This window comes from Mustela erminea, chromosome 9 (assembly GCF_009829155.1).
Source record: "Mustela erminea isolate mMusErm1 chromosome 9, mMusErm1.Pri, whole genome shotgun sequence".
NCBI classification, from domain to species: domain Eukaryota; kingdom Metazoa; phylum Chordata; class Mammalia; order Carnivora; family Mustelidae; genus Mustela; species Mustela erminea.
The window spans coordinates 37,938,222-37,963,861 of NC_045622.1; the positions used below are offsets into that span (position 1 = coordinate 37,938,222).

The following is a 25,640-nucleotide window of genomic DNA, read 5'->3' on the forward strand; positions in this document are numbered from 1 at the left end:
CATGACCTGAGCCGAAGGCAGCGGCTTAACCCACTGAGCCACCCAGGCGCCCCCTGATGGCGCTTTTTATGTTTGACTGCCCACAGCTTTTAAGCCTTGCTCCTCCCGCTTGCCATTCTGTTCCATATTTGAGCAAGCTGATAAGCCTGGCTGCTCCTTCTTTGACACTTGTGGGAAGTTTAAACTGTATAATGGAATCATCATGCTGGCCCTAACCCTTCACCACCATAAAAATCCCAAGTCAGTCTCCTTTCCCTGTTCTCTCAAGCTATTTTTGGACCTGTTTGGGAGCGGTCCTGCTTTCCCCAGAAAGCCTCATTATGCAAGCAGTAAATCCTTCCATACCCTGTTGGGCTGTGTGTGACTTTATCCAACATCCAAACCAAATTTTGGGTGACGAGTCCATCTTGTCACATGTGAGATGGACACAACAGTCCACCCTGTGCTTTATTTTTTTTTAATAGGCCTTAATACCATTTGTCATCTTCTATATCTGTTTATTGTGAGTTTTCTCCTGTTATATAAATGACTGAGTGATTGAGCCCCACTTATGGTGAAGCATCTGGCATAACCTTCCACACACTCATTCGTTCAACAAATACTGAATGCCTGCTTTGTCCAGGCCCTGTTAAAGGCATTAGTGCTACACTGGTTAACAAAGCCCTTCCCCTCCTGGATCACATCCCAGTGGGCAGAGTAGGTGTCCAATACGCTTTTGTTACACCAATGAACAGTAAGATTTTTTTCCGTCTGGAGGTAAGATATTAAAAAGAAACATAATGGGCGCCTGGGTGGCTCAGTGGGTTAAGCCGCTGCCTTCAGCTCAGGTCATGATCTCAGGGTCCTGGGATCGAGTCCCGCATCGGGCTCTCTGCTCAGCAGAGAGCCTGCTTCCTCCTCTCTCTCTCTCTGCCTGCCTCTCTGCCTACTTGTGATCTCTCTCTGTCAAATAAATAAATAAAATCTTTTAAAAAAATAAAAATAAAATAAAAATAAACAATATTGTGAATATAAAATTTTTATTCATTTTTTTGCTTCAGACTGGTACTTATTTAAAAATAACATTTAGGAGTTTATACTTACAGGACATGTTATAGGTAACATCCAAAGAAGACAATCAAAAAATATTTTTTGAAGATTTAGTATGTGTTTGGTATTAAAGAACTCCTAAATTTGCACATGATTAGCATTAGCAAGATTAAGATTAGACAGTTGATTTCTAACAATTATTATAGAAGAATATTGAGGAAAATTTTGATAATTACAATCAGTAAAATAGTATAATTTTTTATTTTACAAAGGACAGTGGTCATGTTTAGCAATAGCTTCATTGGTAAATTAAAGTAAACTCACTTCAGTGTTGTATTTTGATGCTGTTTCTTTTCCCTTTCTTTCTGGCAAATAACTGACAAGGTACCAACTGCTTCCAACTGGCAAGCCAAACAAAGGGGCCATCATGGCCTACCACCTAGTTGCCAATGTTTGTGAAAGGCAAACTGCAAACTTCTGAGTATGGTTCAGCCCCAGCAAAAGGGGTAAAGTTGCTTCCTTGGCCCACCTTATTCCATGGAAAAAAGTATACTCTGATTTCTGAAATGGATTTTTTAAATTCAGTATTAAGACTCAGCAACTATCAACATTTGCAAAACTGTTTCTTTTTTTTTTTTTTAAGATTTTATTTATTTATTTGACAGACAGAAATTACAAGTAGGCAGAGAGGCAGTCAGAGAGAGGAGGAAGCAGGCTCCCTGCTGAGCAGAGAGCCCGATGTGGGGCTTGATCCCAGGACCCTGGGATCATGACCTGAGCTGAAGGCAGAGGCTTTAACCCACTGAGCCACCTAGGCGCCCCTGCAAAACTGTTTCTATACCCAGAAATATCCACTTAGGAGTTGTGAGACTAATTTGAAAAATTTAATAATGTTACACAAACTTAAGTTATTACCAGTAGACAGTAGGAATAAATCATATGATTCCTGATTGTCTTTATACTTAAGGTATAAACATAAGACTGATTTTGCTATTATTAAAGAATACAAAAATAATGAAGAACATTTTCATTATGTATCTTGGTTTCCAAAAATCTCTAAGGTAGTTCCACGAAACAATAGTGTAAATGTCAACATACCTTTCACTTAAAGATCAAAAAATGGGATTTAAGTAGTGAGATCATTTCTATTGGATTTTATAGTAGTATCAATTAATGAGTTAGTTAACTTTAGTTAATTATTTCTTTTTCATTTGACTTAATCTCGCCCAAATAAATGGGTCTCTTTTGGTTGATCAATGCGATATAGAAACTCTGCAGGCAAGAAGTATCCAAGATATTCCACTGTGTCTGGGGTAGTATCATAATGGTAGTGTCCACCTTCTCCATGATGACTAAAACAATGAGTGTGCTCCAATCGCAAATCAAACCCCTATGACAACAGACAAGCTATCATTAGCATTCAAATCATTTTGGATAAAATTTGTTTAAGGGGGAAAGGAGATCTTTTTATTAATGTTACAATAGTTTTTATTTTATTTTTTAAGTAAGTAACATATTCACTTAATTCAAAATTCAAAGGGTGAAGGATATATTCATTAAAATGTGTCTTTCCATCTCCTGCCTTTACTACTTACTCCCTTTCCTTGCAGGCAACCAGTGTAAGCAGTTTCTTATATATCCTTCCAGAAAAAGATTTACTTTTGTAATTTTTACTCAAATAGTAGCACCTTATACATACTGTGCTGAATATTGCTTTTCTTCATTCAACAATACACTTGACATCTTAGTGTATCAGATTATAAAAGAGCGTCTTCTTTCTTTTATACCTACATGGCATTCTATTGTACATACATAGCACTTCCCAACTGACATTTAGATTATTTCCAATTCTATCATAGTAATGCTTTCACGACTAACCTTCTTTAATTAATAATTTCACATACTTTTGCATATATTTAATGATAAATTCCTAGAACGTATATGTAATTGTTAGATAAAAATATGAACTAGTCAGTATTCTGATAGTTACTTTCTTTGAATTGGTCTGTATTACATCTTTTTCTAGTGTATAATATTAAAATATAATGAATAGTATAATGAGCAACAAATAAGATAGGAGACCTGAATCTTGGTCTTGATTCTACTATTTAATAACATGACTTTGGGTGTTACTTAAAATACCTGTGCCTTCATTTGCTCAAAGGTAAAATCTGCCCTGCCTAATTCATAAGGTGGTTAGCCACCTGCTCCCTTATCTTTCATGATAACTCTGGAGACTCTCCTACCTCTTAAATAACAACACAACAGTGCCTAATTTCAAAAGAATAGCCTAAAAATTAAGCATTATCACTGTATGACACGGCAATATGGGAAACAGACATAAGCTTACCGGGTCTCTGGAGACAAAAACTGGCAGACAAACCAAAGGAGCTTTCATCTCATAAAAGCGCAACCATTTATTCACCTCTTCATCAGAGTTCAATGGGCAGGAAGAAAATTCTGCAGGCTACAATAAAAGATCATTATAAATATATAGAATATTATTAAAATTTTATATATAACTTTATGAAGTTCAAAATTTAAGCCTTCTTATATATTTATTTATTTTAGAATCAAAACAAATTACATACCCTAGTTTTCAAAAGGATCACCAATCAAGCATATAAGCTAAAATGTATGAATGAATAAATGAAGGAAGGAGTCTATTACTACCTTTTTGTTTTTCATAGCCTCTCAGTTTCCTGGAAATATATCCTCATCCTAATTTTAAATCTCATACTGCTACCAGTAGATGGGTGGGGGGGAGGGAGAAGCAAGGCATTAGATATTGGAAGAAGCATCAAAAATAATAAAATACTAAGGAATAAACTTAATCAAGGAGGCAAAAACTTGTACTACAAAGCATTGCTGAAAGAAATTTTAAAAGATTTCAACAGGGGCACCTGGGTGGTTCAGTCTTTCGAGTGACCAACTGGATTCTGGTTCAGGCCATGATCTCAGGATCTGGAGATCAAGCCCTTAGTCGAGCCCTATGTGCAGCCCCCCACTGACCCCTTGAGCCCCCTCTCCCATGGACCCCCAGCCCCACTAGGAGGGCCACAAGGAGCTCTGAGGGCATAGCAGGGAGTCTGCTTCTCTCCCTCTCCTTTTGCCCCCTGCCACACTTAATATACATGCACACATGTGCACACTCTCTAAAATAAATCTTTAAAAAAGATAAAAAGATTCCAATAAATGGAAAAATAACATGCTCACTTCGGCAGCACATATACTAAAAAAAAAAAAAAAAGAAAAAGAAAAAAGAAAAAAGAAAAGAAAGAGAAATTAAAAAAGGAAAAATATCCTGTGTTTATGAACTGGATATGGTTAAGATGTTAATACTACCAAAAGTGATCTAAAGATTCAGTGCCATCCCTGTCAAAATCCCAAATAAGTTTTTTGCAGAAATAGAAAAGAATCCATCATAAAATTCATATGGAATCACAAGGGACCCGGAAGAACCAAATCAATCTTGAGGGAAAAAAGAAAGTTGGAAGTCTAATACTTCCTGATATCAAACTTACTACAAGTAATCAAAACAGTGACAATGGCATAAAGACAGACCTAAACATCAGTGGAACAGAATAAAGATCCCAGAAATAAACCCTTGCATATACAGCAAATAATTTTCAATAAGGGTATCAAGACCATTCAATGGAAAAAGGAGAGTCTTCAAAAAATGGTGCTGGGAAAACTGAATATTGATGTGCAAAAGAATGAAACTGTACCCTTAATATATATGTAAACAAAACTTAACTCAAAATGGATCAAAGACCTAAGTGTAGGAGCTAAAATATAAAACTTAGAAGAAAACATAAGGGAAAAGGCTTTGGATTTCACCATAATTTCTTAGATTTGACATCAAAAGTACAGGCAACAAAAGGAATAAACAAGTGGGACTACATCAAATTAAAAACATCTGCACTGTAAAGGAAAACAATCAACAAAATGAAAAGACCATTTATGGAATGGTGAAAAATATTTGCAAGCCATATATCCAAAATATACAAGGAACCCATACAACTCAATAGCAAAAAAGCAACCCAATTAAAAAACAGACAAAGGAACTGAATTAGACATTTCTCCAAAGAAGACATACAAATGGCCAAGAGGTAAATGAAAAAGTGCTCAATATCACTCATCATCAGGGAAATGCAAATCAAAACAATTAGATATCACACCTCACTCCTGTGAGGATGGCAATTATAAAAAAAAAAAACCAAAATATGGAGAAAAGGGGACCCTTGTATGCTATTAGTAGGTGTGTAAACTGGTACAATGATTATGGAAAACGGTATGAAAGTTCCTCAAAAAACAGAACCATATGATCAAGTAATCCCACTTCTCCCACTACTGGGTATATCTATCAGTGGATGGATGGGTAAAAAAAAATGTTTTTTGGGAGCCTGGGTGGCTCCCAAAATCTTTAAAAAGATTTCAATAGGGGCACTATTGTTGGGCAACTGCTTCCAGCTTAGGTCATGTTACTGGAGTCACGGGATCAAGTCCCACATAAGGCTTCCTGTTTAGCAGGGGCATGCTTCTCCCTCTGACCTTCCCCATCTCATGCTCACTCTCATTCTCTCTCTCTCTCAAAAATGAATCTTTTAAATATGTTTAAAATTGTTTTTATGTGTGTGTGTATGATTTAATCATATATGTGTGTGTATGTATATAAAATGGTGATATATAGATGAATGTTTTTCAGAATTAGAAAGGAAGGAAAACTCATAATTTGTGACAACATGGATGAACTTGGAGGACATTATGCTAAGGTGAAATAAGCCACACATAGACAAATACTGCATGATATCACTTATTGGAATCTAAACAGTTCAACGTAGAGAAAGAGACTAGAATGGTGGTTGCCAGAAGTTGGGGGTGGGGAAAACGAGGTGTTGGTCAATGGGTACAAAAACTTTTCAGTCACAGGATGGGTGAGTTTTAGAGATATGATGTGCATTAGGTGACTACAGGCATACTGGAGTTACTGTGGGTTCTGTTCCACACCACTGCAATGAAGTGAATTTGCGACACAGCAAGTCGAGTGAATGCTTTGGTTTCCCAGTGCATGTAAAAGTGATGTTTACACTATACTGTAGCCTTTGAAGTGTGCAGTAGCATTATATCTTAAAAATGTACATACTTTAATTTAAAAAATACTTTCTGGCTAAAAAATGCTAACCATCATTTGAGCTTTCAGTGACTCATAACCTTTTTGCTGGTGGAGGGTCTTGCCTCTGAGTTGGTGGCTGCTGAGGGATGAGGCTGGTGGTGTTTGCTGAAGGCTGGGATGGTTGTGGCAATGTCTTAAAATAAGACAACAATGAAGTCTTCCATGTCAATTGACTCTTCCTTTCAGGAATGATTTCTCCGCAGCATCTGAGGCTGTTCGACAGCATTTTACCCATAGGAGAACTTTGAAAATTGGAGTAAGTCCTCTGTTGCTTTAGTAACTAAGTTCATGTAATACTCTAAACCCTGTGTTGTCACTTCAACTATCTTCACTGTATCTTTACCAGGAGTAGATCCTGTCTCAAGAAGCCACTTTCTTTGCTCATCCATAAGAAGCAGTTCCTCATCTCGTAAAATTTTGTCATGAGATCACAGCAATTCAGTCACATTTTCAGGCTCCACTTCTAAATCTAGTTCTCTCCCTGGATCCACCACATCTGAAGTGACTTCTCCACTCAAGTCTCAAGACTTGACCCCAGGACTCTGAGATCATGACCTGAGCTGAATGCAGATGCTTAACCACCTAGGTACCCCTCACATATGTTCTTAATACCATCTAGAATGGTGAATCTTTTCTAGAATGCTTTCAGTCAACTTTAACCTGAGCTGCCATGAATCTATGGCAACTATAACCTTACAAAATGTATTTCTTATATAATAAGACTTGAAAGTTGAAATTACTTCTTGATCCACAGGCTACAGAATGGATGTTGTGTTAGCAGGCATGAAAACATTAATCTTGTTGTGTGTCTCCATTAGAGTTCTTGGGTGACCAGGTGCATTGTCAATGAGCATGAATGGAGTATTTTTTTTTCCGAGCAGTGGGTTTTGACAGTGTACTAAAAATGGTCAGTAAACCATGTTGTAAACAGATATGCTGTCACCCAGGTTTTGTTGTTCCATTGGTGAGCACAGGCAGGGTAAATTTAGCATAATTCCTAGGAGCCTAGGATTTTCAGAATGCTAGATGAGCAGTGGCTTCAACTTCAGGTCACCAGCTGCATTAGCTCCTAACAGGAGAGTCAGCCTGTCCTTTGGAGCTTTGATGCCAGGCACTGACTTCTCCTCTCTTGCTATGAAAGCCCTAGATGCTATTTCTTCCAACAGTGGGCTGTTTTGTCTACATTGAAAATCGGTTGTTTAGGGTGGCCACCTGTAGTAACAATCTTAGCTAGGCCTCTGGAGCACTTGCTGTAGCTTCCACATCAGCAAGCTCTGCTTCTCCTCAAACTTGTATGTTACAGAGACAGCTTCTTTCCTTCAGTCTCATGAACCAACCTCTCTTAGCTTCAGATTTTTCTTCTCCAGCTTCCTCACCTCTTTCAGCCTTCATAGGATTGCTCTGGATTGGGCTTTGGCTTAAGAGAATGTTGTGGCTGGTTTGATCTTCTATCCAGACCACTAAAACTTTACCCATATTAACAATAAGGTTGTTTTTCCTTTCTTATCATTTCTGTATTCACTGGACTAACACTTCTAATTTTCCTTCAAGAACTTTCCTTTGCATTTACAATTCCCTAACTATTTGGACAAGAGGTCTAGCTTTTGGCCTTTCTTGGCTTTTGATATGCCTTCCTCACTAAACTTAATCATTATAGCTTTTAATTTAAAATGAGAGAGGTGCAACTCTTCATTTCACCTGAACATTTAGAGGCCACTGTAGTGTTATTAATTGGCTTCATTTCAATATTGTTGTGTCTTAGGGAATAGGGAGGCCCAAAGAGAGAGAGACCATAAATGGCCAGTTGGTGAACTGTCAAAACATACCAACATTTACTGGTTAAGTCGTCCATCTTATATGGATACAGTTTGTGGCGACCTAAAACAATTACAATAGTTACATCAAAGATCATTGATTACAGATCACCATAACAAATATAATAATGAAAAGGTTTTTGAAGTGTTGCAGGAATTACCAAAATGTGACACAAAGACAGGAAATGAGCAAATGCTCTTGGAAAATTGGTGCCAAAAGACTTGCTTGATGCAGTGTTGCCACAAACCTTCAATTTATGAAAAATGCAGTATCTGTGTAATGCAATAATGTGAAACACAATAAAACAAGGTATGCCCATAGTTAGTAATGAAGTATATTAAATACTTGCATATTTAAAAATCCTATAATTGTTTGGTATTTATGAATAGATTTATCTGAAATTCTGTTGTTTTTTTTTAAAAGATTTTATTTATTTATTTGACAGACAGAGATCACAAGTAGGCAGAGAGGCAGGCAGAGAGAGAGGAGGAAGCAGGCTCCCTGCTGAGCAGAGAGCCCGATGCGGGGCTCGATCCCAGGACCCTGGGATCATGACCTGAGCCGAAGGCAGAGGCTTTAACCCACTGAGCCACCCAGGCGCCCCTGAAATTCTGTTTTTAATAATTTGGAAAAGTTAAGTATTTTCCCAGTGTTGTGTTTTTCTTTGCAAAATCAACTGGCTTGCTATTTAAAGTTATCAGGATGGGATGCCAGGGTGATTCAGTAAATTATGCATCTGATTCATGATTTCTACTCAGATCTGATCTCAGGATTGTGGGATTGAGCACACTGGGTTCTAGACTCAGCATGGAGTCGGCTTGGGATTTTCTCTCTCCTTTCCCCCCTGCCCCTCCCCGCTCACGCACATGCTCTCTCACTCTCTCTCTCTAAAATAAATAAATAAAATCTTTTTAAAAAAATACAATAAAAAATAAAATTATCAGGATAAAAAACATTAAAACCAAACAACTTTTGATGATTTTACTGAAAAAAAAAATGGAAAGGAAATTAAGTTGTAATAACTTAAATACTATTGATTCATTCACCTCCAAAAATAATTTTAAAACCCAAATGCCCCAGTTCTTGCTTTATATAGTAATACATCCTTAATGTCTTCTAAACTTGTGCAATTAGCCCATAAGATTATAAATCTCATAATGAGTGCTTTCCCCAAAACCACAACCATCTTTTTTTTTTCTTTGAGAATGAGTCAGAGTGAGAGAGAGAAAGAGAGAGAGAGATGGAGAGGGGCAGATGGAGAGGGAGAGAGAGAATCCCAAGCAGGTTCCATGCCCAGCGCAGAACCCAATGCTGGGCTTGACTTCACAACCCTGAGATCATGACCTGAGCCGATAATGAGTTGGATGTTCAACTATCTGAGCCACTAGGCACCACACCACAACTGTCTTTTTTTTTTTTTTAAGGTTTTATTTATTTACCTGTTAGAGCACAAGCAGGGGGAGCAGCAGGCAGAGGTAGAAGCAGGCTCCCTGCTGAGCAAGGAGCCTGATGCAGGACTTGATCCCAGCACTCTGGGATCACAACTCAAGTCAAAGGTAGATGCTTAACCAACTGGGCCACCCAGGCATCCCATCTACCACAACCATCTTTTTTTTTTTTTTTTTTTAAGATTTTATTTATTTATTTTTCAGAGACAGAGGGAGAGAAAGTGAGCGAGTGCAGGCAGACAGAGAGGCAGAGGGAGAAGCAGACTCCCTGCCAAGCAAAGAGCCCGATGTGGGACTCGATCCCAGGATCCTGGGATCGTGACCTGAGCCGAAGGCAGCTGCTTAACCAACTGAGCCACGCAGGCGTCCCTACCACAACCATCTTAATAACAAAGTCTATGTATGGAATTTGGAATTCTGGCAATAACAATGATAATCCATGTCTAAGGCTTCTACTCACATCTTTCTGGATCTTAAAAACAAATGGAATGAAAAGAAAGTTTTAATTTATTAACATGAAAGAAAAAAAGACCCTAGTTAGACATTATCTCACAGTGTGATTTACAGTATTGTTTGTCATTTTTAAGTTTTAAAGTAATACAATCATAGTAAAAGTATAGGTACGGGGTATCTTTAAGGACAGAATTCTCAATGTATATTAAAAAATCCTAAGATCTTAAGTATATGCACATACATACCCACATACACATGCACGTATGTACATGAAGGCCCTTACCATTATGTGAGTCTTTGCTTTTCCCTTCTGAATTATGAAGGTACCTCCCATCCCTACAGGTTTATCTCCATAATGTTTTTCAAGAGTCTGTCTCATACAAGTCACAAAGTTAAGTTTTCCAGTTCTTCTTTTTGCTTTCACCTCAATGACCTAGAGAGGACATAAATATGCATACCATTGTCCTAAGTTGCAAAACTTTATGTGAATAACTATCAAAGTGAAACACATAGTCTAATGCCATAAAGCAAATATTCACCTGTTTGCTTAGAGCACCCACACAGGAGTTTAGTGAGATGTCTCAATCCTGTCTTGATCAATGATATATATTATATACATATAAATATATATATACATAGTAAATTATTATTCACTCTAATAAGTCTTATTTATGCTTTCTTGGACAGAGAGAGTTACAGCAAAAGTCCTCAACTGAGCTCTAGAGATTCTTACCTTTATATGTCAAGGTGGTAAAAGGTTGAGAAATCCTGGCTTAAAGAGGTTAGTTAACCTTTGGTAATTCAGAGGGGAGGAGACAGTGATTGCATTTTCTCTCTTCCCTTAAAACTCTTGATTTGTATTACTTCCACTTAATTAGGTCTTTTTTTTTTTTTTAAGAAGGCTCCACACCCTGCATGGAGCCTGTCCGAAGACTTGAACTCACAACCCTGAGATTGAGTCTGAGCTGAGATGAAGAATCAGATGCTTAATCAACTGAGCCACCCACACACTCCTTAATCAGACCTTTTAAAGTCATTACTTTGTTTTTCAAAGTAGCTAAAGTAGCTACCTTTATTTAAAAATCTAAGAGTGCTCACAACTGCTAACACTGTAATCATCTTTTTGTGTTCTACAGGAAGTAAATATGAAGTGAAGCATTAATTTTCCTTCCCACCTCCTTGCTATAATATTTTGCTACCACCACTTCTGTCTAGATCAACCAACATCTGATCCACCAGGAATGAACAAATTTCTTCTAGACTAACTGCAGGTAGGCACTATCTATTTATTTCAACTGAATGGCTCATGCATTCTACTCACTCCACACATGAATATTCTGTTAACCTTTTATTCCTCAGAAAAAAAGGTACTGCTTACTAAGTTTTTTGTTTGTTTGTTTGCTTACTGAGTATTCTTAACCTCAGTTTTATTTATTTATTTTTAAAGATTTACTTATTTATTTGACAGACAGAGATCACAAGTAGGCAGAGAGGCAGGCAGAGAGAGAGGGGGAAGCAGGCTCCCTGCTGAGCAGAGAGCCCGATGTGGGGCTTGATCCCAGGATCCTGGGATCTTGACCTGAGCTGAAGGCAAAGACTTTAACCCACTGAGCCACCCAGGCGCCCCTTAACCTCAGTTTTAAATAAGACTTTGTCCTTGCCTATAAGTACCATAGTAATCTTTCATAACTGGGTTATTTAAAGAAATCTGACATAGCTAGTTTTGACTTTTCTTAAGAAAACCATATTTGTGGCAATGAAAGTCCAACTTTTTAGCTATCTGAGAATTTTTGGAGAATACTGTGTCTTTGTGAACAAAAAAATCACCTTTCCAGGTTGACCCTCACTGGCAAAAAGATTAGCCAGTAATGCACACCCAAAATCATGGTATTTCTCACTGTATTTCTCTAGGAGGCACCCTCCATCTGCAGGGTTAACACGGGCAAAGTAACTTCCATTCACTGGAGGTTTGTGTTCACTTTCTGTTTGAATGACTGGCATAAACTAAAAAGAAAAGTAAATAAGAAAAGTAAATTAGTTAACCCTGACATCAATATGCAAAGAGAATATTTGAGTAACATAACGAAGTATCTTTATTCTCGACTTAAGATATTTTATTTTCAGGACCTAGTAAGAAAACATGAAGCATGAAATATTTAATTTGAGATTCAAAATGTTAAAGATTTACAAACATCCAAAAAATTGAAAAAATATTCTGTGAAGTGTTTACAGTATTTCTTACAGTGTTTCTATAACATTGTAAACTGTGCTTTAAAATGACTTTAGATTAAAAAAGTTTTTTTCTATATCGAACACTGGGTAAATTATTTTAATCTTTCTACAAAAGAACTTATAAGACTACTGACTAATGGTCGCTTCTGAAGAGGTGAAGGAATGGGCAGACTGAAGAGGTCCTTCACTCTTCTGTTTAAGAGATGTGAAGAAACAGTGATGCTTTTAAGTTATAAATATACTAACATACACAGAAATAGATAGTACCTTTCATAGGTAATTATCATACCATGGGGTAGGTCCTTACTATTTAGTCCGAAAGAGGGAATTAATGAGATTATTAATTATTCCATTCATCTTCTGATTAAAAGCTGTTCTTATATCCAAGGGAAAGATTTATAGTGAAGCTAGGAATTCTCTGATGTGTAAGAATTAAAATCTTTCACAATCCATGGTCCTCAGCAGACCACATTAGGACTTCACACTCATCTAACACTGAGTGCAGACCCCAAGAAAATCTGAAATTAAGGGTCTGTGCTCCATAACAGTTAGAGCTTGTGCTATAGTCCAAATCTGTATCAAACAATATCAAATCTGTGAAGAAAGGTGACATCGATAATTTTTAGTTCATTCAGAAAGCAGACTTTCTGATAGGGGTATGAAAGAAAAAAAGATAAGTCAACTGTCAAATCAGTAAAATAGAATAAAATAATTAAATGTATGCTGACCTCACAGTTGAACCCAAGAGTCTGAAATGGGCCTGCTCCTGCTCCAAGAATAAAAGCTCCAGGAAGCTTGATTTCTTTTGCAATCTTATTTATATCATAAACCTATACAAGAAGAAAAAATATTATTTAAATGATAACTCATACAGCTCTCTTGGTTTATGTTTTTTGACTGAGTCTATTAACACCTCCTTGCCATATTGGTCCATGGATCTTCTGATAATAAGAGGAATCAACCCAGTTCTTTTAATCTTCATGTGAATGTGAAGAGAAAAAGTACACTTACTTTTTCTTTTTTTACAAGAGGCAATAAGTAAGGCACACCTCCTACTTCTGCAATTCTAGTTTTCCCACAGATGCCTAAAAAAAAAAGTCATCTTAAAAACAGGTATACATCTAACTTAAGTATAAAATGTCAAAAGGCACTAATTTAATTTATTAAGAGTAGGTAACTTTTCCGTTCTCAGTTTTACAAGTAGCAGGGGATGGATGATGAAAATAGCTATGATCCCTATCCTATTCTAACTACTTATGTTTCCAGTATTGTCATAACCAAGCATGACTTGATATAGTTGGTAGCATAAAGGAAACAGAAAGTTGGTAACAGAGCAAGGCTAGAATTGAAGCCGAAGTTTGGATTGTATGAGATTTCTAGAATTAGTCTGTAATGACTTATTCCTTTAAAGATCTGTGCTTTTGGTTTTGGGACTTAGTTAAAATTGTATTTTAATATAGAATATTTTGCTCTGTTAGAGTTATTAGTTCCTTAAGAAATCCATACTAGGAAATCAAAGTTGTTTGTTCCCAAGGTTGTTTATAGAAATCCAAGTAATTAGAGATAACTTCAGATGCTGTTAACTTTCTACTTACATTTTTAATTAACATCATAGGTACAGCTAGAACACAATCTGGGAAAGGCCCATCCTTTTATTTTTTTTCCAAATGTAGAGAGAGAATTAATTATCTTTTGTTTGAGTAAAAGTAGTCTTACCAGTTTCACACTAACATTATCACAAAGTAAAGTAGATATAATTGCTCTATTTCTTCAGTTATGCAGAGGGCAAATGTCCAAAATTTTTATAGATCCCACTTATAATTAGGGATTTTAGAAATGTCTTCTGTGGTATCAGGAGAAATTACTCATGGATAAGAATCTTTCTCATAAGTGATAGTAATGTTGAAGTTACCTTTTTGTTTTTGTTTTTGTTTAAAAATTTTAAGTAGGCTCCACCCCCAATGTGGGGCTTGAACTCATGACACAGAGATCAAGAGTCATATGTTTTATGAAGTAAGCTGGCCAGGTGCCCCCAGTAATGTTGAAGCCGAAGGAAACCATTAGGGGACTATTTTAGTAGTCTAGGGAATATACAAGTAATGAGCTAAAAATGGTTGGCTGTAGAGATGGAGAAGAGGAAATTAAGAAAAAGAACAAGGGAGAATAGACAACTACGGTGAAGGAATGAGTTAAATTTTATATATCCTTAGTATATTTAGGCAGAGATATCCTGTAGACAGCTGGAATTACTGATCCATAGCTAAGAAAAAGAGAGACCAAGGTGAGATGTGCAGATTTCAAGTTCTTGTATCCAAGCAGTAATTTAAAACCACAGGAGTGGATGGAAAACTGCGGAGAGATTGTATAGAATAAGAAGAGGCTAAGGAATGGATTCTAGAAAATGTCAGGATTTAAGAGCCTGCCAGAAAGAGAAAGGAGCTAGGCAAAATAAGGAAGAAAGAATATGGAAGTAGGAAAGATACCAAGGAAGAAAAGGCAAAAGAACCAGGGAGGGAGAGAGAAAATGTCAGGCAACAGCAGCCAGATACTATGAAATATGTGAGAGATCAGAAAATACTAGTGAACATACCAAAGTCACTGGTGACTTCAGTAAGCCCTGAATGTAGAAAGTACCTAACTACATTTGTGAAAGATCATTCATATATAAACATACATATCTAGGTTCCTTAGTGTTATAATTTAAAGGCTTACAAATTATTGACTAGAAAATTCTTTGGATGACAGAATTAACGTTAGCCATTTTCTCTTTTCCTTGTATTCTTCTGTGTTTTTTGATTTTACATTTTATTTTAACTAATTAATTACTTATGTAGTGGGGAGAATAGATTACTTTTATAATTGGAAGAAGTATGGCTATAAAAAAGCACTATGCTAAATGATTTCAAGGTACAAAGCAAAAGGGCACCTGGGTGGCTCAGTTGTTAAGCGTGATCCCAGGGTCCTGGGATCAAGCCCTGGATCTGCTCAGCAGGAAGCCTGCTTCTCCCTCTCCCGCTCCCCCTACTTGTGTTCCCCCTCTTGCTGTGTCTCTCCTCTGTCAAATAAATAAAATCTTTAAAAAAAAAAAAGATACGAAGAGAATTTGTCATCTGGAACACAAAACTTCTAGCATTTACAGGTATATTTAAAATCAAAGACTGTTTAAACTGGAAAGACCAAAAGGAACATGAAAGCCAAATCTCTCTATCTTAATATATCTGAGGCCCAAATACATTAGTTGGCTTAACTAGGGTAATGAAATCGGTACGTGGCAGACAAAGAAGCAGAGTCCAGGACTTCTGTGCAAAACTACTTTTTAACAAAGATGTCAGTTACATAATCAAAGAGGGAGTAGTGTGAGTGTTTATCTCAAATCGCTCATCACAGCAGGGTATAATGGGAGAAGGTCAGACTTTCAAAACAGACCTTAATTTTTTTTTTTAACATTTTATTTATTCATTTGACAGACAGAGATCACAAGTAGGCAGAAAGGCAAGCAGAGAGAGAGGAGGAAGCAGGCTCCCCGCTGAGCAGAGAGCCTGATATAGGGCTCGATTCCAGGACCCTGGGATCATGACCTGAGCTGAAGGCAGAGGCTTTAACTCACTGAGCCACCCAGGTGCCCCTTATTATTTTTTTTAATAAAGATTTTATTTAGGGGCACCTGGGTGGCTCAGTGGGTTAAGCCTCTGCCTTTGGCTCAGGTCATGATCCCAGCATGAGATCTCACATCAGGCTCCTTGCTCAGCAGGGAGCCTGCTTCTCCCTCTGCCTCTGCCTGTGCCTGTGCTCACTCTCTCTGACAAATAAATAAATAAAATCTTAAAAAAAAAAAAAAGATTTTATTTATTTATTTGACAGAGATCACAAGTAGCAGAGAGGCAGGCAGAGAAAGATGGAGAAGCAAAACAGACTTTAATTTTAATCCAGTTTATGATTACTACTGAGTTTGCTTAGCCTCTCTAAGCTTTTCATCTATAGACTGGGGCTAGTCTTGACCTGGCAGGATTACTGTCAAAATTAAGATATCAAATATAGGTTTCCATCATACAAATTATATTTACTTAACCAATATTAATATCCCTTCTTACTTTAAACATTGGCTGGATGATCACTTGGTAAATAAGTATTTCACAGGTGATTCAAATACAAGGCTTTTTTTTTTTTTTAAATAAAGGTTTTATTTATTTATTTGACAGACAGAGATCACAGGTAGTCAGAGAGGCAGGGAGAAAGAGAGAGAGGGAAGCAGGCTCCCTTCAGGGAGCCTGATGCAGGCTGAGGTGGGGCTTGATCCCAGGACCCTGAAATCATGACTCCAGGACCTGAGATCAGATCATGACCTGAGCTGAAGGCAGAGACTTAACCCACTAACCCACCCAGGTGCCCCAAATGCAAGGCTTTTAAGATCCCTGCTGGTATTGAATAAATAAATAAAAACATAAAAATTTATGTTTTCATAACAGTCACTTCAACAGTTAAAAACAAAACTGTCACGTGGGGGCGCCTGTGTGGCTCAGTGTGTTAAGCCTCTGCCTTCCGCTCAGGTCATGATCTCAGGGTCCTGGGATCCAGCCCCCACCAGGGTCTCTGCTCAGCGGGGAGCCTACTTCCCCCCCCTACCCTGTCTGCCTCTCTGCCTACTTGTGATCTCTCTGTCTCTCTGTCAAATAAATAAATAAAATCTTTAAAAAAAAAACCTGTTGGGGTGCCTGGGTGGCTCAGTAGGTTAAAGCCTCTGCCTTCAGCTCAGGTCATGATCCCAGCGTTTTGGGATGGAGCCCCGCATTGGGCTCTCTGCTCAGCAGGGAGCCTGCTTCCTCCTCTCTCTCTGCCTGCTTCTCTGCCTACTTGTGATTGCTGTCTGTCCAATAAATAAATAAAATCTTTAAAAAAAAAACTGTCATGTGATATCAAGGATTCTAGACTACTGAATAGCCATTATATAACCTATGAAAATAACAGAAGTGCATAAAACAATATTTTCCAAAGAGTATAAAATGAAATTTGCTCAATATAAGAAAATAGCACAGAAATTCAGCATAATTTGGTCTACAATTTGGGACAATATCCTTTATTTGTAGATAATTTAAGATGATCCTTCATAATAATTCTGGTTTCAGGAAAAGATTAGGACTGAAAAAAGTGAATTGCAAAAATTGTTTACCTTTTACAGGAAATGTAAATGGCTCCGTAGTCAAATCAGGGCAATCAACCACAGAGACCTGGACATCAGCAAAGTTATCCTTTAGCCCCTTCTGCAGAACTGACAAAGACAAGGGAAAAAAGGTTCCTTAACATTAGGTAAAAATTTGCCATCGTATATCAAATCTTCCCTCAACATTTTGGGTATCATACTTCCAATCTAAACATGTATTACTAAAAGTTGGGGGAGGGGTGTACCTGGCTGGCTCAATCAGTAGATCAAGTGACTCTTGATCTCAGTTCAAGCCCCAGGTTGGACATAGAGTTTACTTAAAAAATAAGGGAGAGGGGAATGGTCTTCCTATTGAATGTAATTAGACATTAGACACACAATTAATCAAATGTATAATAACAAATACCCCCATAAAAATACTACAAATCTGTAGAAATTTAAACCACTGAAGATAAACACTGCACTAAGGTGAGGACTACCTTCCTTATGGGGACAGAATTCCGAAGACCTATTGAAATGTATATATTTAAATGTTAGAAAGTAAGCAGTTACATGCAACAATTTCATTGACACTTGAAGACAAAATGTCAAGCAAAAGGAGTAAGATACAAGAGAGTATATATAACTTCACCTATATATACTTCAAAATCAGGCAATTAATCTAAGGTGACAGAAGTCAGAACAGTGCTACCTCTTGGGTAGAGATATTGACTGGAAAAGTAAATAAAAGAGTCTTCTGGGATGCTGGAAATATTATATATATATCAGTCTGGATGGTAGTGACATGGGTGTAAACATTTTAAAGTTCATCAAGCTGTACACTTAAGACTAGTGTACATTAATGGAGATATAACTCAATTAAAAAGGTAAAAAAAGCAAACATTTCAAAGTTGTAAATATAGGGGCAATGTACTTCTTTTTCCTTTTTTTTTTTAGAGAGGAGGAATGGGGAGAGGGAGAGAGAGAATCTTAAGCAGGCTCCATGCCCAGTGTGGCACCCAACACAGGACTTGATCTCATGACCCTGAGATCATGACCTGAGCCAAAATCAAGAGTTGGACGCCTAACCCACTAAGCCACCCAGGTGCCCCTAGGAGCAATGTACTTCTAAGGGTGATAAGACTCCACAAAAATCTCTTTGAGAGTAGTCAGCCATTAGTTTAGGTTTTATAGAATCAGATTCTCCAAAACATGAAATCATCTTAAATCTAAGCATGTAGACATTCCATACCAGATCCTTAATCTATTTAAAAACAAAAACCAAGTTGCCTGGAAAATTTCCCTCCCTAAACTAAAGACTCCACACTTATGAACAGATTAAGTAAGATTTCAGCATATGGAAGTATAATAAAATCTATTTTTTATCAATTTCAAAGAAACCAAATTTTTGCTATAGGATTTTCTGTAAAACTAAAAATAAATTTTAAGCCAAAAAACTCAGATTCCATTTCTATTTTGTACTGAATATATCCTATACATATAGAAGACACATAAAACACAAACACTCAAGAGGAGATAGATGTAGAAAGGCCCTCAAAGAAATGATTCCTGGCTATCCCAGCATACCAGGGAAGACAGAAAAGAAATACAGGCAAAGAATACTAGTGATATAGGTTGTTTACCAGCTGCCACCTAAAAAGGAAGGTCAGAAGAAGAAAGCCACAACCAAGCAAACCCGAGTACACTTCTTGACTTCAGCCTTATCAGGAAGACAGACAAACCATCAGGATGGGTGCACTGAAAAGGGAGGGTTCTGTAGGTATCATCAGAACCTAAAGGCTGTCAAATAAATGTTAGCTTTCTGACGGCTATATAGTTTTGAGTTAGTACTATTCCTCGGTTCATTTCATGTTCCTATTTTTCTTTTCTTTTTCTTATCTATCACCCCTCCTAATTAATCTTGTGAAGCTGCGTTAAATTCTTATTTGAATAAGGGGAAATGTATAAAAATACACGCAGAGAAATCTAAGCAAGTTCATTGGCAGTCTATCATATCAGGAGAAGGGGAAATAGTAGCAATATTAGGAACATGATAACATACCACAGAAGTTTATATATTTAAAGAATATTGTAACTGGTAAAAAGTTAAAATTGTGTGACTTTCTGGGTATCACACATACTTAAAGCTTAGATTATTGTATTCATTTTCACACTGTAAAGTTGGTATCTTAACAAGGATCTTCAAATGGGTGAGTTTAGTTTTTTTTTGGGGGGGGGTCATAATTTTGGACTCTCAATAAAGATAGTATGAAGAGGGGTACCTGCGTGGCTCCAGTGGTTGGGCATCTGACTCTTGGTTATGGTTCAGGTCAGGATCTCATGGGTCAGGGGATAAAGCCTGAAGCTCAGCGCCACTGGGGCAGAGTCTGCCTGGGATTCTTTCCCTCTTCCTCTCCCTCTCCATCTGCCCCTCCACCTGCTCCTCCACTTGCTCATGCTTTCTCTCTTTCTCACTTTCTCCCTGAAATAAATAGATCTTTAAAAAAAAAAATAAAAGTACAAAGAGATATTGAAAAGGAAAATGAGGGAGAGGGAGAAGCAGACTCACTGCTGTGCAGGGAGCCAAATGCGGGGCTCTATTCTGGGATCATGAGCTGAGCTGAAGGCAGACGCTTGACTGACCAGCCACTCAGGCACCTCAGGAAAATGAGTTCTACATTGGAAATATTATTGCATAAATCATACCTTAGAATATTTTATTTTTTAAGTTTTTCCTTAGAATAATTAAAAAAACTCAAAGTTATTAGTGTACTTACCTCCAACAAGCTCCTCGAGACTTGGCACATGAAAAGAATACTCAGCACAAGCCATTTCTTTCTTCTTTAGGTATGAGGATATACACACTAAGCTATGGTAGACTAATGATCACAAGAGTTCACCATGCATGAAGAGTGTTGCTCTGGAAAGGAACACAAGAGTTCAGTTATATAAAAAGGGCAAAGGGCATTTATATTTCTTTCCTCACAGAAAAGCAACCACAGTTCCCAGTATTTAACATGCCAAGTGAGAAATGTCCAAGTAACCTTTTTAAATACTGATACTTTAAAGTCAACACTTAAAATAGACAAAAGGAAATGCCAAACCAAGAAGGCACATGATTCATTTTCTTTAGTCATATATGTGGCTCAAACATGCAGTTTACTAATGGTTGGTTTAAGAAACACAGGTTCTGAAGCAAAAAGTAGTTTCTAAGGTTTGTAAGTAACTGTTTAAATAGTTGTAGCTAACAGTATAGGACGCTCAAGTAATTCTCTCACAGATAATTTGTGTTTTCTAGTTTGTATTTGATAGGCTAAAACTTAAACAAGCTTCTTAGGCTATCACTTCTACAAAAGAAAATTTAAATTACTAAGAGAAATGCAAACTTCTACAAATGAGCAGCTATTGAAATTCAAATAATTACATTTACTTAAAAATAAATAAAAATACTTTCTTGGTAAGCAGCTTTAATGTTCCATCATTCTGATGACCTAACCAATTATAGTTTGATGTTTTAAAAATATATGCTAAGCAGGGACACCTGGGTGGCTCAGTGGGTTAAAGCCTCTGCCTTTGGCTCAGGTCATGATCACAGCATCCAGGATGGAGCCCTGCATCCGGCTCCCTGCCAAGCAGGAAGCCCCCCACCCCCGCTCCATCCCTGCCCCCCATGCCTGCCTCTCTGCCTATTTGTGATCTCTGTCAAACAAATAAATAAAATCTTTAAAAATATATATATGCTAAGCATATTTTACAATAGGTAGGCATAGATCCACAGAGATTAGTATCTTACCTTAAGTGTTCAGGTGATAAGCTGTGCAAGCAGAGGGAAGTAAATAAAATGAAGGAAACAAAAAAAACCTCAACCAAAAGTAATGTGGGCAGGGAATCTCAGCCAGTTGCAACAAAGAATGCAAGCAAAACTCTTTTAAGAGTGTTTCTAGGAGCACTATTCAGATTCTCATTAAAATTGTTAATGGAACACCTCATTAATTATTAATCTCAACAGTCTCTGCTATATAAGCTTTCTTAGTAAGTAAAAGGTGGTCTTTCAATATCACTTGGAAAATCCCACCTGCCCCCATTTTTTAAAAAAATTTTCCAAAGATTCTCAGGTTTCTTAGAAACTGGGTTTCTGATTTTTGTTTTAAGATCTTATTTATTTGACAGAGAGAGAGAGAGAGAGAGAGAGCACACAAGCAGAAGGGAGCAGCAGGCAGAGGGAGAAACATGCTCCCTGCTGAGAAAGGAGACCTATGTGAGACTCTATCCCAGAACGCTGGGATCATACCCTGAGGTGTTTAAGAACACCTTAGTTTAAGAACCTAAAACTGACTGAGCCACCAGGCATCCCTGGGTTTCTGCTTTTGATAATTTCAAACAATACATCCTCCACAAACATGCAAATCTCATACATTTAGGACTTAACATTTACATAAGTACTTCATCAAATACCAACTTTTATTAACCTTAAATTACATTATATGCATAATCTAGTCTCCCAAATAAAATATCAACTGTTGATAATGGGCCCAAAGTTCTATATAATCATATTCCAATGATTTCAAGCATATTTTTCAGTTGAACATCTATAATTGTTCAGGAATGAAACATTTTAACTTTTTTTTTTAATTAATTTCAGATGGAGAGAAAATACATATAAATATTTCTGTATACTCTTCACCTAGATTTCCCAAATGTTAATATCTTATATTTTCTTTATCAAAAAGTACTAATTAAGAACATGTCAGGGCTCCTGGGTGGCTCAGTGTGAAGCAGCTGCCTTTGGCTCAGGTCATAATCCTGGGGTCCTGGGATTAAGCTCCACATTGGGTTCCCCCTCCTCTGCAGAGGGCCTGCTTCTCCCTTTCCCTCTGCTGCTCCCCCTGGCTGTGCTTTCTCTGTGTGTGAAATAAATAAATAAAATCTTAAAAAAAAAAAGAACATGTCAAAATCTGCTCAATAGTCTATTTATAATGAGGAAAATAAAGCACTCTAGCTATTTCTGTTTATAGTAGGAATGATAAAGGCAAGTTTAAATTCAAATACAATCCTAATTTTACACGCTTTGCTGTCTTTAAAAGGTCAGATTTTTTTGTTTGTTTCCTTTCCCCACCAAAATAAAAACAAAGTCCAACCCCGGGGAGGATACAGTTGAATAACTGGTTTGGAAATGTAGAACTTCAGGCAAGCCAACAGCCCAGCAGGCACTGTGGTAATGTGTATATAAATGTGTTTATGTGGGAGAGAGGAGGGGAGGTTGGAGCTGGAGTGATGAGAGAAGGGGGTTAGAAAGGTTCTAATATAAACTCAGTGTGGCTCTAGGAGGACAGTTTTGGGCCATAGGAAGCACAGGATATTTACCCTCCAGATTCCATTGCTGGGAGTCAGTAACCCAGAGGGAGGGTCTAGACAAGGGAAGAAAAGGGGAGGTAGTTGGATAAGTGGAGCTGCAGAGACAGTGCCCAACAGGGTAGACCAACTCTAGCAACCAAGCCGATAACTATTTATTGACAGCTTGCTGGTCAACATAACAGGTACCATGTTAGGCACTTGACAATCTCGCAGAACCTCTCACACCAAATAGATACTATAAATCTCATTTTCAAAAGAGGAATAGGATAGAGAGAATATATTATTTACTCGAGATCACTCGGCTATTAAAATGGCAGAAATAACTCAAAACCAAATGTAGCCCACTGTAAAGCCAGAAATGCTCACATTCTACCATGTGGGTTAACCTGTGTTTGAATGACACATTTCAGCTCCTCGAAGGAAGAATCTGTACAGCTCCATCTTATAGCACTCAGAGTTATCCTCTGTTTGCTTTGTTTCCTCCACCAAGGCCATGATTTCTGAAGATAGGGCTGTGGTTCTGTCTTCCAAGTGCCTTCCTAGTGGGCACCAGTTCAGCCATAGTTATTCATTGAATATTTACGGTATTTCAGACTCATAAGGCTCTGGGATAGGGCTGGCCTCAGGGGTGTGCAACTAGTACAATGACACAGGACCATGTGCTCAGAATGGCATTAGTTTTGATGAGGGAGCAGGAGGCTGGCTGAGGACAGAGCAAAAGCTGGCGCCTTGCACCCCCTCTCCACCTGCCCCCCCTCCCTATGTGTGGCATTCCTCAGGCACCCCTGACTGCCATAAAACGATAAATGGTTGGCTTGCGGGGATCGCAATCCTGCAGAACAGGAATCTCCCTTGCTCTACAGATGTCCTAGAGACCTAAACAGGGAGGTTACCTTATCAATAGCACAAATTTCCAAAGGCAAATAACTCTCGGTTCCTGAAGCCCTAATGTCTCCCTCCCACCATAAACTGGAGGAGACTGAGGTAGAAGGGAATGTAAATGATAGCAGGATCATAATACCCCACCAAGAATCTCCCAATTATCTTGATGTTAATGCCTGACCTAAAGACGACATTGATCAGGCCATAAGGGCAAGGCCTCCCCCCCCCCCCACCCCCGCACCTTGTAGGCCCTCCCTAACATGTGAGAACTCTGTTGAAACCTCCCATCCCTTCATCACCTCCCCCCAACCGCGAGGTATATAACATGCCGACCCTCACAACCCGGGGCAGCAGCTCTTCCTGCCCACGGGTCCTGTCCCCGTGCTTTAATAAACCACCATTTTGCACCAACGACGTCTTAAGCATTCTTTCTTTAGTCGTCGGCTCCGAACCTCCTCACCCCACCGAACCTGACTTAGGTTCTGGGACTTCATCAGTTTTATGCTCTGTTTTCACCAGCCTGAAATTCTTAGCCTTTTATTTGAGCTTTTAAGGCCAATAGACAATGGAGCCTGTGCGGGATCAGAGGCCAGAGGGGCAAGGTGCATGTCCACCACTATTCCTTGCTACCTCATTCACCTAAAGCATTTATGAAACCCCATGAGTGCAGAAATCTGGTGGACCCACCATCTGTGGGAGGTCTGTGCAGGATTCCATAGTGTTGGTAGAATGAGCATATGTCAAGAAGTAAAAAAAAAAAAAAAAAAAAGTATAGGTGAGTTAGTTTTGAGCAGTTTCCACGTTCTAGCAAGAACAAAATACATGTCTGTGTGAGCTACAAAATATGAATTGTGAAATTTCACCCATTCTGCCTGCAGGTTAGCTCTTACATTTGTATTTAAAACTGGCATTGCATGCTATACGAAGTAAAATTCATGCTAACAATTTATATTTAAAATTTTTCTTTACTTTGACATTAAACAGCAAATTTCTATTAATAATAATAATAGCGCTATTAACATGCTATTATAACTGACAATAGAAAGTTAAAACACCATGACAAGTCAAAGGAGATAATACAGAAGAAAGGAGACCCACTTATATTTTAGTACTTTTAGTGGCGCTTCCCCCTGCTTTTTGAACAAGGGACCCTGCATTTCATCTCCTCTGAGCCTCACAAATTACATAGCCAGGCCCGCTCCCACACAGGGCAGCAAGACATGTCCTACCTGTCCTGGAGCTTCCAAGTGTTTTGTAGGCCGTGGAGATGCCTAGAGGATTAGATTTTATGCCTGGAATTTTTCAATATTTAGAGCGAAACTGAGTAAGGCGATCAGATTACCTTCAAGGTCTGTTGAATCCTGGGATGACACTAACTACACAGGACTAGGCAGCTTTACAGGTGTGTCACAGGATCCATCAAACCAGCTCAATCCTTTTTGTAACTCCCTGAAGGGGGAAAAAACCACCAAAACTAAACTAGTTTAGACGGTTGCAACACTCAGTAGCCGTTCAGGAGGCTAAGGAGTCAAATCGCAGAAGAAAAAGAGAGAGAGAGAGATGTTAACTAAGTCCTGGACACTGACCCTCAGTCTGGAGGGCAAGAGGGAGCTAACGAAACAGGTCCAAAGTTGGAGAGGGGAATGGGGTGTGCTATGGAGTAACACCGGCTTCCAGAACAAAGGTCACGCATTTGGAGTCACGGTCAAAGCACAAGCCCGTCAGTTTCATACGGTTTCACTATTTTTGAAGGCAAAAGCAGGCATGACAAAACACAGCCGGCAGCACACTCACCGCCACGCACGCGCCCCCGAAGTCTTTAGAAAATCCGAAGACAGTTCAGCAAATGAGAGACACCGCAAACAGCCGAGCGGCTGACTCGTCTCAGCTCACATCCGCCAGGTTTAGTTGGCCCCACAATTTATTCTTGTCCTCAGCGGATACGTTTACCCATTAGGTTAACGAAATCCGCACCTGAATCCTGATTTTGTCTGTCAACCCCGCCTCCTCCGCTTTTGGGCGTTCAGGCACCGCCCACCGCCCCACCCCTCGCGGTTGTCAAAATGGCGCCCTTTCCTCGTGGCGTTCGACTGTTCTCGCGATATTTCGCTCC

At 38.4% G+C, this 25,640-nt stretch overlaps 1 protein-coding gene across 6 annotated transcripts; it reads right to left on the bottom strand.

Moving 5' to 3' along the window:
• Nucleotides 1–1,867: 1,867 nt before the first annotated feature.
• Nucleotides 1,868–25,577, bottom strand: C9H11orf54 (chromosome 9 C11orf54 homolog). 6 transcript variants are annotated; one of them, XM_032359156.1, is made up of 10 exons: nucleotides 25,322–25,577; nucleotides 24,870–25,047; nucleotides 20,068–20,210; nucleotides 17,321–17,419; nucleotides 13,165–13,238; nucleotides 12,882–12,983; nucleotides 11,749–11,925; nucleotides 10,205–10,354; nucleotides 3,380–3,496; nucleotides 1,868–2,419 (listed from the first exon to the last, which is right to left on the bottom strand). In XM_032359156.1, exons 3-10 carry the CDS (start codon nucleotides 20,120–20,122, stop codon nucleotides 2,246–2,248), a joined length of 948 nt encoding a protein of 315 aa, XP_032215047.1. In that variant the 5' UTR covers nucleotides 20,123–20,210; nucleotides 24,870–25,047; nucleotides 25,322–25,577; the 3' UTR covers nucleotides 1,868–2,245. The 6 variants fall into 6 exon arrangements, with proteins under 6 accessions (XP_032215047.1, XP_032215046.1, XP_032215049.1 ...); XM_032359155.1 differs by lacking the exon at nucleotides 24,870–25,047; XM_032359158.1 differs by lacking the exon at nucleotides 24,870–25,047 and having other exon boundaries at nucleotides 25,502–25,522.
• Between the last annotated feature and the right edge of the window lie 63 nt (nucleotides 25,578–25,640).

Excerpts from the sequence above, each read along its gene's own strand:
- C9H11orf54 (XM_032359155.1), bottom strand. The coding sequence starts at position 20,122 with ATGGCTTGTGCTGAGTATTCTTTTCATGTGCCAAGTCTCGAGGAGCTT. Across the intron at positions 10,355-11,748 it reads GTGAGGGTCAACCTGGAAAG|GTCATTGAGGTGAAAGCAAA; the intron begins GTGATTTTTTTG and ends TGTCCTCTCTAG. Across the intron at positions 2,420-3,379 it reads TTTTTGTCTCCAGAGACCCG|GGGTTTGATTTGCGATTGGA; the intron begins GTAAGCTTATGT and ends CTGTTGTCATAG.